The sequence below is a fragment of the Cupressus sempervirens genome, chromosome 3 (assembly GCF_028749045.1).
Source record: "Cupressus sempervirens isolate cs-2001-9-10 chromosome 3, ASM2874904v1, whole genome shotgun sequence".
Taxonomy (NCBI): Eukaryota; Viridiplantae; Streptophyta; class Pinopsida; order Cupressales; family Cupressaceae; genus Cupressus; species Cupressus sempervirens.
The window spans coordinates 188376773-188387919 of NC_143120.1; the positions used below are offsets into that span (position 1 = coordinate 188376773).

The 11147-nt window shown below is 37.2% G+C and overlaps 1 protein-coding gene and 1 non-coding gene across 2 annotated transcripts; both read left to right on the forward strand.

Annotated features, from left to right (window-relative positions):
* The first annotated feature begins 6813 nt into the window (after positions 1 to 6813).
* On the forward strand, positions 6814 to 8030 carry LOC149565436 (endochitinase 4-like). Its single transcript, XM_089817125.1, has 3 exons — positions 6814 to 7279; positions 7395 to 7512; positions 7608 to 8030. The coding sequence occupies exons 1-3, from the start codon at positions 6814 to 6816 to the stop codon at positions 7972 to 7974; spliced, it is 951 nt and encodes a 316-aa protein (XP_089673251.1). The 3' UTR covers positions 7975 to 8030.
* A 2597-nt stretch (positions 8031 to 10627) lies between these two features.
* LOC149565437 (small nucleolar RNA U3) lies at positions 10628 to 10841 on the forward strand. The gene has a single exon (XR_016363155.1). It is a non-coding gene; the product is annotated as a small nucleolar RNA U3 (small nucleolar RNA).
* The last annotated feature ends 306 nt before the right edge of the window (positions 10842 to 11147 follow it).

Sequence of the window (11147 nt, forward strand, 5' to 3'; positions counted from 1 at the left end):
TAATCAAATTATATCTATAAAAAAACTACATAATAAACATCAAATTTCAACATAATAAAATTTTGAATTTAAACTAATATATTTAATATAAATTACAAATTAAAATCTAAAATTAAAAAATAAATTGCGATTGGTTTGCGATTGTAGATGGTCTGAAATTGTGTATGGTCTGATATTGCGAATGGTCTGCGATTGAGAGGTGCTTGTTATTGATAGTGCGGATACGAATGTGAATGGTCTACGAATGAGAGGTGCTTGGAATTGATAGTGTTTCTTCATTTTCTAAGGGCAGATCTGAATTCAGCTTGAGTGATTGCTATTATTTTTAATCTGAGATTGAATTGTTAATATTATTGAGAACACAGAGTGACATATTTGATGATACACGAATTGAAGTTCTTTGACATTTTTGCGACTAATTTTTGAAGGAGGGTTTTGGACTTTTATTGCCGGCATTGTGGCGAAGGAAAGCCAGGGAGTCAACAGTGATGGACACTTGGGTGTCCATGCGCGTACGACCAAAATTGGGGGTGGCTCTTCATTTAACGCTTTCATAGGTGCTTCATTTAGTTCCTTGATGCCTTCGGTTCCTTCATGCTCTGCAAACACACATGCCAACTGTAATGGCGACCCCCACCCAGCTTCTACTAATGCCTTCAAACCCAAATCTTTCTTAGAGGCGGTGGCTAACTTAGCTGGAGGTTTTGACGCGTGAGCCAAGTTTGTTATTGTTGATCTTGAGCACAATGAGGTCGCCCTTGATGGTATGAACCCTCTAGCTTCCTCGGCTCCTTTTTCTTTGAATCCCAATTTTGAGATGATTGCTGAAATTGTTAAGGAGAAAAATAGGCTTAAGGACACTGCTATATTTTTTGCTATGGTTGAAATTGATAAGTGTCCTCCACACAAGTTTTTGGATGACTGGTTCCATAATTTCTAGAATATAAAGTTAGGGTTCCACATTTCATTTTGCAGACAAATTCAAAAAGGTTTATTTGTTATATTTTTTGCTAATCATGAGGCCCAACAAGAAGTCCTTAAAAAATAATACTGGGTGGTTGGATTGAATTCCTTCCGCTCTTTGGCTTGGACCCCTGAAGCCATCCATGAGGATGTTTTGGCTCTTTCTGCTCCCAGATGGATCCTTGTGAAGAATATCCCTCTCTTTCTTTGGCATTTTTTACCTCATTTATTGGAAAATTTGGGCAAGATTGTTTGGATGGATGAAACAGCTAGACTTGTTCCGCACATGGATGCTAGGGTTCTTATCTCACTTCTCCTCGACAAAGAAATTCCTTCTAAGATTAATATTAATGTGATTATTGAATATTTTTTTTGCCCTATTGAAGTTTTAGGTGGCTTGAATGCTTATTTTCTGTGTAGGAAAGAAGGTCATCGGAGAAGAGATTGCCCCCTCATTAACAAATCTTTTGCTAAACCCACCAATAGTCCTATTCCAAATCTAACCCCACAGTGCCAGTTAACCCCTTTTTTGTTTCATCTTCCGAAGGCCAACCTGCTAAGAAAATTCTAGAATCCTCTGGTAGTACCCAGATTGCTCTTGATTTGCCTATATTACCTCCTCCAAAAAGAGTGTCAAGGCCTAATATTGATGAAGGCTTTATGTTGGTTAGGAGTAGGAAGAAGAGGAAGGGGATTACCTTGGGTAACCCCAAACCCATGAACCTTAAAGATTTATCCGATACTCCTCTTACCATTATTCCTCCTCCGAGTGTTGACATGATTGAGTTTCTAGCTCTGACTTCTGAAGCTGTCAAACACATTTTGAACCCTCCTAAGTTACCACCAAAAGTTTTTAAGGAAATTGATGATGATTATATATTGGAAGTTATTCTTGCTTCTAAGTCACCTCAGAATGAGCTTAATATGGATATGGAGTTGTATGATTTTGATGAATCTCCTAAGCTATATACCTTATCCACAAAAAGGTATGGAAGGCCACTGGGGTCTAAAAATAAACCTACAAGCAAGAAGTCTAGGGATAATCCTAGTAGTCCCATAATGTATGTTGAAAATGCATGCCAAACCCCTTTCAATGCATCCCAATGAATTGTTTATCTTAAAATTTTAGGGGGCTCGAGTCTTTGGATAGGAAATATGTTGTTAAGCGTGTTTTAAATTCTTTAAACTCTGTTGATCTATTTATGATGCAAGAGATTAAAGCTTCTGGGTTTCCTTCTTGAATCTAACCTTAATTTTATTTGGAAAGATGCTATTAAGTTATACTCTAATCACAGTAGGGGTAAAGGTGGAATTGCTATCCTTGTCAATCCCAAATGGGGCACACTCATCTCTGATAGTGGTGTTTCTCCTTGTCAAAGGGCTGTCTGGTTTATTGTGAACATTAATAATAAACCTATTGGTTTTTGCTCTATTTACACTCCTAATGATATTAAAGCTAGAATCTCCCTTTGGAATTAGCTATCCACTCTCCCTAATATACCTTGGTTTTTTGGGGGAGACTTCAACATGGTGGAGTCCCAAATTGATAAATCTAGTGGCAATCCATTTAGATGGAAAGATTATGAAAATCTGCATTGGTCTAAATTTATTAAGTCAAAGAATTTGTTTGATCCTCTTATGAATAATAAGGATACTCATTCTAGAATATGGCACACTTGGTGCAATTTCCAGTAAGGTCAAGCTAAGATATATTCTAGATTAGATCATTTTTATGGCAACAAAGACTTCTTTTATTTTATTCCTGATAATAAAGGTAACATTGTCCTGGTCACGACTACCACCCTGTCTGATCATCATCCTATTTTCACTCGTATTAGTATCAACTCTATGCCAATTCGTCAGAAGCTTGCCTGTCCTAAATTCTTGTTGAACACTAATCTTCTTCAGGATGATGATTTTCTTTGTGCCATTCAAATCATCAGAAACATCAACTTCTATAATCTTCAAAAGTCCTCCATGATTGACAAGTGGAAGGCTAACATTTCGGCTTGGAAAGGTTTTCTTCAAACCATTGGCCAAAAGTGTGCCAAAAATTACAAATTCACTGAAAAACGTCTCTACTATAATCTTCAAATTGTTGAGTATAATGTTTAGGCTAGCCCCTCTAATCAGGATCTCCTGAACTAGGTGATTGCCTCCAAAGATGCCCTAAGAAAACACCAACAAACCAAAATTCAGGGAGCTAAAATTAGATCAAGGGTTCACTAGCTCTAGCATGGGGATCGCGGGACTAAATTTTTCTTTAATCTTCTTAAGCAGAAATAAATTAAAGAGTCTATCGATAAGCTTTTTATTAATAATTAGGAAGTTTCAGACCCTGAATGCATTTCCTTGGCCTTTGCTGAGTACTATAGTAAGCTTTTTCTCATCTGAGAACTCTAGGGAGGCTGATGAGATTAGATCCAAATGCAAACCTCTTTTTCCTATTAAATTGGATATTGATGATGTCAATTTTCTCTCCATGCCTATATCTATTGAGGAAATCCAAGGGGCTATTAAAGCCCTTAAAGATGACAAGGCCCCCGGGCCTGATGGGCTTCCTATTGAATTTTATAAGGCTAATCTTAGTTGGATCAACAAAGATATGTTTGATCTTTATAATGAGGCCATATGTACTGGCTCCCTCAGTCTTGAGATCAATAAGGGTATTATTAAACTCCTTCCTAAGGAAGGAGACAAGACTCTTATTAAGAATTGGAGACCTATTACACTCCTCAATGTGTCTTATAAAATATTAGCGAAAGTTTTAGCCCTTAGATTGGTTCACATTCTCCCTAAGTTTGTTAGTAATACTCAAACAAGCTTTATTAAAGGTAGATACATCCTGGAGAATCTTATTACTGCTTAGGAAGCCATGGATTGGGCTAAATGTTCTCATCAGAATGCTGCTTTGCTCCTCCTTGACTTCGAGAAAGCTTATGATAGGGTTGAGTGGAAGTTTATCATCATGATGTTGCATTATTTTGGTTTTCCTCCTTATTTATGTAATGTTGTTCAAACTCTTCTTAAAGATGCTTGTGCTCAAATTGAGATTAATGGAGCTCTTTCTGACCCTTTCCCTCTTGGTTGTCCATTGGCTCCTGCCTTATTTTTTATTGCTGCTGAAACTTTATACTATATTCTTAGAGATAACACTCTTTCTCTGGAAGTTAGAGGTTTGTATCTTCCTAATAATGATGAGCTTATAAATAGCTACTTTGTTGATGACACTGCTCTTTTTCTTGATTTCACTAATAACAATTTTAAAAATCTGCAAGTCAAGTTGGATTTGTTTTGTTCTATTTCGGGTGCTACATTTCTTAGGCTAAGTCTATTTTCTTGGGTTGGGATGACTAGCCTCCTGAATGGTTCCTTCAACACAATTTTCAATGGGGAGGTCCCAAGAAAGTTGTTAGGTATCTTGGTATACCCTACTCCGTTGATCCTTCTTTAAAGGACATGTGGGCTTGGGTGAAGGCTAAGATTGAGAATAAGCTAAATAAATGGCATCATAGATCCTTATCTCTTGCTGGGAGAATTCAAGTTTGTCAAAAGCTGTTGTCTTCTTATAATATTTATTACTCCTCCGTTTGGATGTTCAACAATTACTAGATTCTTGAAATTCAAAAGGCTATCAGGCATTTTCTTTGGTTTGATGGCAAGGGCAATAGAAAACCTCATGTTGTTAAATGGGATTGGTGTCATACTGATAAGACCCTGGGTGGGCTAGGGTTAAGAGATCTCAAATTACAAGGTATAGCTCTTTCTGCCAAGTGGATCTTTCAGTTTTTGGAAGGTGATAGTCCTTGGAAAATGTTGATTAGACACAACATTGAGAGAGGTTTCCCCAAGGAGGCTAGATCTTGGAAGAACCTCCCATTTTGTGACCTTATTGTTGGTAAATTTTCGGTTATTGTTCAAGGTTCTTCCATTTTCAAATCTATTTGGCGTGCCTAGGACAATGTTCAAAGATTTATCACCAATAAGGATTTTTATAATGATAATCAACTCCATGGTGAGAGGTCCATTTGGTGGAACTTGAGTATGAATAATAAACCCCTTGCCCTCTACCAAGGATGCTCTGCCAAGTCCTGGGCTAAATCTGGTATTACTCAATTTGCTAATATCTTTGAGCATGATATTCTTATTCCTTGGGATGATCTCAAGAATAAATTTAATTTACCTTAGTTTCAGAAGAAGACTTATAATTTAATTTTTCAAGCTTCTAAAGACCTTCCCTCAATCTGTCACATGGACTCTTATAGGCACCTTAAATGTAAATGGCTAGATGGAATGGTCTTAGACAAGCTTAAAGCTAGGAACATATATAAGATCATTGATCATAATGATGATATTATTGTTCATTTGAACAAAATTTGGTACTGTTCTTTTGATCATAAAGCTTGGAATAAGTTGCTGGATTATATTTGGAAAAGTCTCGTTGAACCAAAAATTCAATGTTTTAAATGGCTTATGTTAATTGATAGTCTTCTAGTTAAATGAGGTAATCAACACTCTGATCTATGCAATATTCGCAGGCTGCCTGATATTGGTAGACATATTTTGTTTGATTGTATTTTTGCTAAAGAAATATGGAATTCTTTTGGTATTTACTATCCTTTTAGTGTGAATATTATTGAAATTGTTATAGGTCACATTAAAGGGCTTAGTAAGGATGCTAATTTTTTCTGGAATATGCTGTCTTCTAACATTCTTTGGAAAATCTGGAAATGCAGGAACGAAGAAAAATTCCAAGGTAAGCCAAGGGTTCTTATTGAGTTTTATCATAAACTCACATATTTTAAAATATTCTTGCAGGTTCAAACCACCATGATTATTGAAAAGGATAAATTACGAAGATTTCTCAAGGATGGCCAAGCTACGTTCTTCTATTATTAGCTTAAAAATGGGTACCAATGGAGGAGGAATCTTGATAATCTGCGGATGTTTGAGCACACATGTCGAAAACTGAACCAAGCTATTAAGAAGAATCATAACACCAGACAGGAGGAGATCTTTATGCTGTCCCAGATCCAAGAGCGGAAGACGATTGTTTGGATGGAAGGCCTACTCGGTTGGACCACGTGGGTGGATGCCTACTCTGATACTCTACACTAGCTTTGTATCTTTCTTTGGGCTATTGTTGTATATGATCTATTCTAGTTGTACTCCTGCCGCTTTAGTGTTGGAGTGAGGCTATGCCTCTGTTTTGACTCTCGGTGATTGTATACTTTTTTTTGGATCTCTTTATAAGTAATAGAAAAAATAAATTAAAAAATAAATATTATAATATAAAATTAAGATTTATAAAAATATTTAAACTAATATATTTTTTTATAATAATAACCGCCTAATAATTGACAACAATAAAAACAAAACAAATATAAATGAGATGTTCCACACCCTATACTTGTCCATTTAATATAATAGACAATAAATGATCTAATATTTATTATGTGCATTATATATTTGTTTTTCGCTAGAGAATGCAAGGAAATTGTCGATGATTTTGCCGAGCATCGAGTTAAGGGCAAATCTAGAACTTGTATATCTATCCAAAAATAGTCAGCCTTAAAAAATGTAATCAATTTTTATAAGATAGCATTCAAAAATGCCAATCTCTATGCCGGCATCAAAATGACATTCTGCTGCTTTTAAAAATTAAATTAAAAATTATTTTAAAATTATTTTATAAATTTAAACTATTTTGATGCCGGCATAGACATCGCCTCAAAAATAATGAACTTATCGTTTGACTTGACTCGTAAAGCTCGGTGAACGTTACGCGAAAAAAGGTATGTCACCGTGTATTGCACGTAAGTAAATACACACAATAAATACGGGTAGAAAATGGGGGAGAACCAACATAGAAAGCAAATCATGGCTACACAAAGTAGTAAAAGCAAGATCTTCTGGTTCTCTTCGGCATGTGTACTTGTTGTTTTGTTAGCATTTGTGGATGTGGGGTTGTGTCAAAATTGTGGATGTAATGGACTCTGCTGCAGTCAATATGGATACTGTGGAACTGGAGATGCCTACTGTGGGGCTGGCTGTAAAGAAGGCCCCTGTTATTCTTCTTCTCCTTCCACTCCCACTCCCTCTGGTGGAGGAGGAGTCTCTTCCATCGTTTCATCCGACGTCTTCAACTCCATAGTTGTTGGAGTTAGCAGTGGGTGTGCAGGAATTGCGTTTTATACTTACGATTCCTTCATCAATGCTGCTAATGCTTTCAACGCCTTTGGCACATCTGGCGCTTCTGATGTTAACAAGAGGGAAATCGCTGCCTTCTTTGCCAATGCCGCCCACGAGACTGGAGGTAACATGTCCCTTGCAAGATCTGATTTATTATTATGTTATTCTCTATCTATTGTAAGTTTATGTTGCTAGTAGGATTACTAATGAAAAAGGAGGTTGTGTGCATTGGATAATAGGGTTTTGCCTCATCGAAGAGCAGAATCCAGGCAGCAAATACTGTGATACCTCAAACACTGAATATCCCTGCAATCCTGAAAAGAGATATCATGGCAGAGGCCCTCTGCAGCTCTCATGGTCAGTAAACATCATTTTCAATTACTACTTTTTCAAATTTAAATCAATCAGATATTACAATCTATAGCCATACTGATGCAAGGTGATCATGGTAGGAATTATAACTACGGGCCGGCAGGAAAGTACCTCCAATTTGATGGGCTGAACAATCCAGAGATTGTGGTAACTAATTCAACCATCTCATTTAAGACGGCGATGTGGTTTTGGATGGTGAACAGCCAGTGCCACACAGCAATCACGTCTAGGGAAGGACTAGGCTTCGGAGGCACCATCAGAGCTATCGACAGTAGCGAATGCAACGGGGGAAACGATGCAGCAGTGAGCAGCAGATTGAATTACTATCAGAAGTTTTGCCAGCAACTCAACGTCGACCCAGGATCGAATCTGCGATGCGGCCAAGAAAACATTCAAAAACCCATTCAAAAGAGTGTAGCGATATATTTAACATTTGTACTAATTTAATTAATGTTGTCGTAGCTTCGACGGACTATTTTGTCCAATGACAATTATTTGTCGCCTGTTAGTTTGTGACAATGTCTTCTTAAAGTAAATTTCATATAATATCCTTAGCCGAAGGAAGGTAACTGTCATGCCTACCATGCATGCCCATAACGATTAAAAGATTTGTTAATTTATGCTTGCAAATCTATCACTGTGCCGTGAGTCATTTAAAATAAACTTCAGCTGAGAATTGTTATAGAGATTAATAATATGGAAATCCATGAATATTATGAATGAACCTAAGGAGACACCTGGGAACAATTAAACTTCATTGTAATTATGAATATTTTAAGCTACAAGACAACTACAGCTCAACATAGAGGCATTTCTTGTTCCGGGTTAAATCACAGCCCACTTCAAGTTTTCTTCTTTAAATGCATTTATTTTTGGGGAAAAGCTGTGATTTATAGAAAATGTCCTTTTTGCATCCATATAAGGCTAGTACCAGGATGTCTAAGGAGGCCATAATAACTTTTTATGCTGCCCACAACTTATTTCAAGACTATTTGGCTTCATTACAATTAGTGTTGGAATTAGAATTGAAACCTGCAATTAAAGAGGAAAACCCGGAGATGGATTGGAATATATGGAGCAGGCTTCCGCGAGAGTTGTTACTACTGATTCTGGCTAAGCTGCCAACCCTAGTCCTTCGAAAGTTTAGAGTTGTTTTTAGAGAGTGGAAGTTTCTTCTTTCACCACCAGCCATTATGTTCAAAAGAATATCATCTGCTGTTAGTCCCTGTAACTCTTCTCCCGCTTTTCTTATAGAAGGCTTGAGTTTCTCCCATATGAAGAACTCTGTGCTGATTGATTTGTATCTGATTCAATCGGCGCCCACTTCTAATTGTATGCACAGGCGCTCTATAGACTTTTTGGGAGAGCATCCTCTGTTTTCTTTCTGATGACAAAGCAGGGCCAGAAGCTTCCTTCTCTTTATTTCACATACGCAATCCTGTTACGAGGACATGGAAAATGATGCCCCCTCTTGTTGGGCTTAGATCAAGTCAAGATTTCATTGGCTTGGGCTTTGATTCCTTCACAAGGAGATTTGTCTTAATCGCAGGGGAAAACAGAGTACATGAAAAGTACCAAAACATTTTGGTTATGGAGACGTATGATTCAGAAACTGATTCATGGACCAAATTGGAGAGATGAGGGCACCTATATCACTTTGCCCCACTGGGAAGGGGGTGTATTCGAGAGGAAGGTTTTATTATATCAATCAGACTCTGGTTGGATCCATGCTTAGGAATGATGTTGCAGCACTTAATGTAGCAGAGAAGAGCTGGGATGTTGTTATCAAGCAACCTGCGAACCTCGGTCACGGGAAGCAAATTGGGTGTGATGGGAATGTGATTTTGGTGGATGATAAGGATCTCTCCTTATTGAAGTTGAATGAAGATGTGAAAGAAAAAGGGTATTGTAATTGGTTACAACTTAAGGTGTTCTCCAGGAGCTTATATGAAAAATTTATACTGAACCATCGAAATGTTGTGAATAGTTTTAGCAGGCAGAGGAATCCACACGAGGTTAATTTTGGATCTAGTTACAGTCGTTCACAAGTGGTCGTTAATAGTTGTGGGTGGATACTGGTACGCATTTGCCAAAAAATGCTGGTTGTAGCTGACAGAGATGGAAGAGTTATGAGGAGAATTGAGGGTAAATTGAAGAGTCATGGTTATGAAATCAACAATGTTTGGCGGCCTTGATTTGACATAGTATTCTAGGTGTTTGCTTCAGTTGTTCAAGTATGGCTTTAATTTATCTTAATTTCACTTTTCCATCACTCCTGTAGAAACTTTTGTTTTCCTCTTCTAGTTGGGGAGCATTGGCAGAAGTAATAGCGGTACCTACAGAGGACACTGATGTCAAGTTTGTATATGCACTAAGTTGTAAAAGTGTTAAATAGTTCCTATTTTGATGTAATGGCTATGAATTCAGTATAAAATGTAGAAGAGTCAATCTAGTAAAGCAGGCAACGCCAATTTCTCTTTTGAGAAGAAATTATGCAAACCTACTAATCAGTTCTACTTTAAACTTAATCTCTGTGATGAATATTAATTCGTGCAGATGGACTAATATTTTTCAAAATGAATTTCAGTGGGCGTTCTAATGTAAACGAAGAATGATTTACAATTGAATAATATTAGAACATCGGGACTCGATTGGAAGTCTTCTTTGAGAAATATAAATATGTTTTGTTCGAAGTCTATCATAGAGAAACATATGGTAAAAGGAAATTCGTCTTTTACGGAATATTTAGTTTCCGGCAACGACAAGGTGGAATATAAAGGTGCATATTCTCTTTGACATAGTCTCGCTCCATACAGAGAGCATAGAGATATGCGGTATGCGATGACTGGAAGTTCGTCCAGGATTGTCAATAGTTGTTTGTGTAGGTTTTTATATCTGCCAATGACAACTTGGAAATTTCCCTTGCGGTTATCTAATCGAGAGGCATACTTTCGAACTATTCTGCGTCTTCCAAATTCAAGCAGCAGAAAAAATAATATTTAACTCTGTTCAACGACGTTCGTTTTGAAAGTAATATCCCACATTTAAGACACGCGCGACTAGAGAGTAAATATAGTACGACAAGACAGGCAATGAAAGCACGACCTTACTTGAACAGGATCTGTTCTCAAGGTTGTACAACTTAGTCTGCGTATCAAACTCAGACAAGCACATAAATCTGGAAGATGAGATAAGGCTCTCTGGCCAGAGCGCGAATACTGAGATTGGCTGCTTCCGCAGCTCATTCTCCCGATGAACGTCCTGCCTGCTAATAACTAGCGAGCAGTGAAGGCCTTAGAGCGTTCTGACAGATCCACTCCTTTTGGCTGAGTCGAATGCTCAATGAGCACACATAACTGCTAAGCATTCATAACTGCTAAGGGAACAGATGATTAATTAGTTTTAAAATTACAATTTTAATTTATTAAAAAATATAAATAAATTGGTTATGTAGATGCATTTTGGCCCTTCCATAGTCTACATCTCAAAACACAACTCGCCTTCTACAAATAGATCTTTGATACTTTTAGCTTTGTTTGTTCAACACTAGCCATTATGTAGCTAAGAAATATGGACCTTCATTTGACTGGTATACTTTAATCATCCCGTCTCACTCTACT

Excerpts from the sequence above, each read along its gene's own strand:
- LOC149565436 (XM_089817125.1), top strand. The coding sequence starts at position 6,814 with ATGGGGGAGAACCAACATAGAAAGCAAATCATGGCTACACAAAGTAGT. Across the intron at positions 7,280-7,394 it reads TGCCGCCCACGAGACTGGAG|GGTTTTGCCTCATCGAAGAG; the intron begins GTAACATGTCCC and ends ATTGGATAATAG. Across the intron at positions 7,513-7,607 it reads GGCCCTCTGCAGCTCTCATG|GAATTATAACTACGGGCCGG; the intron begins GTCAGTAAACAT and ends TGATCATGGTAG.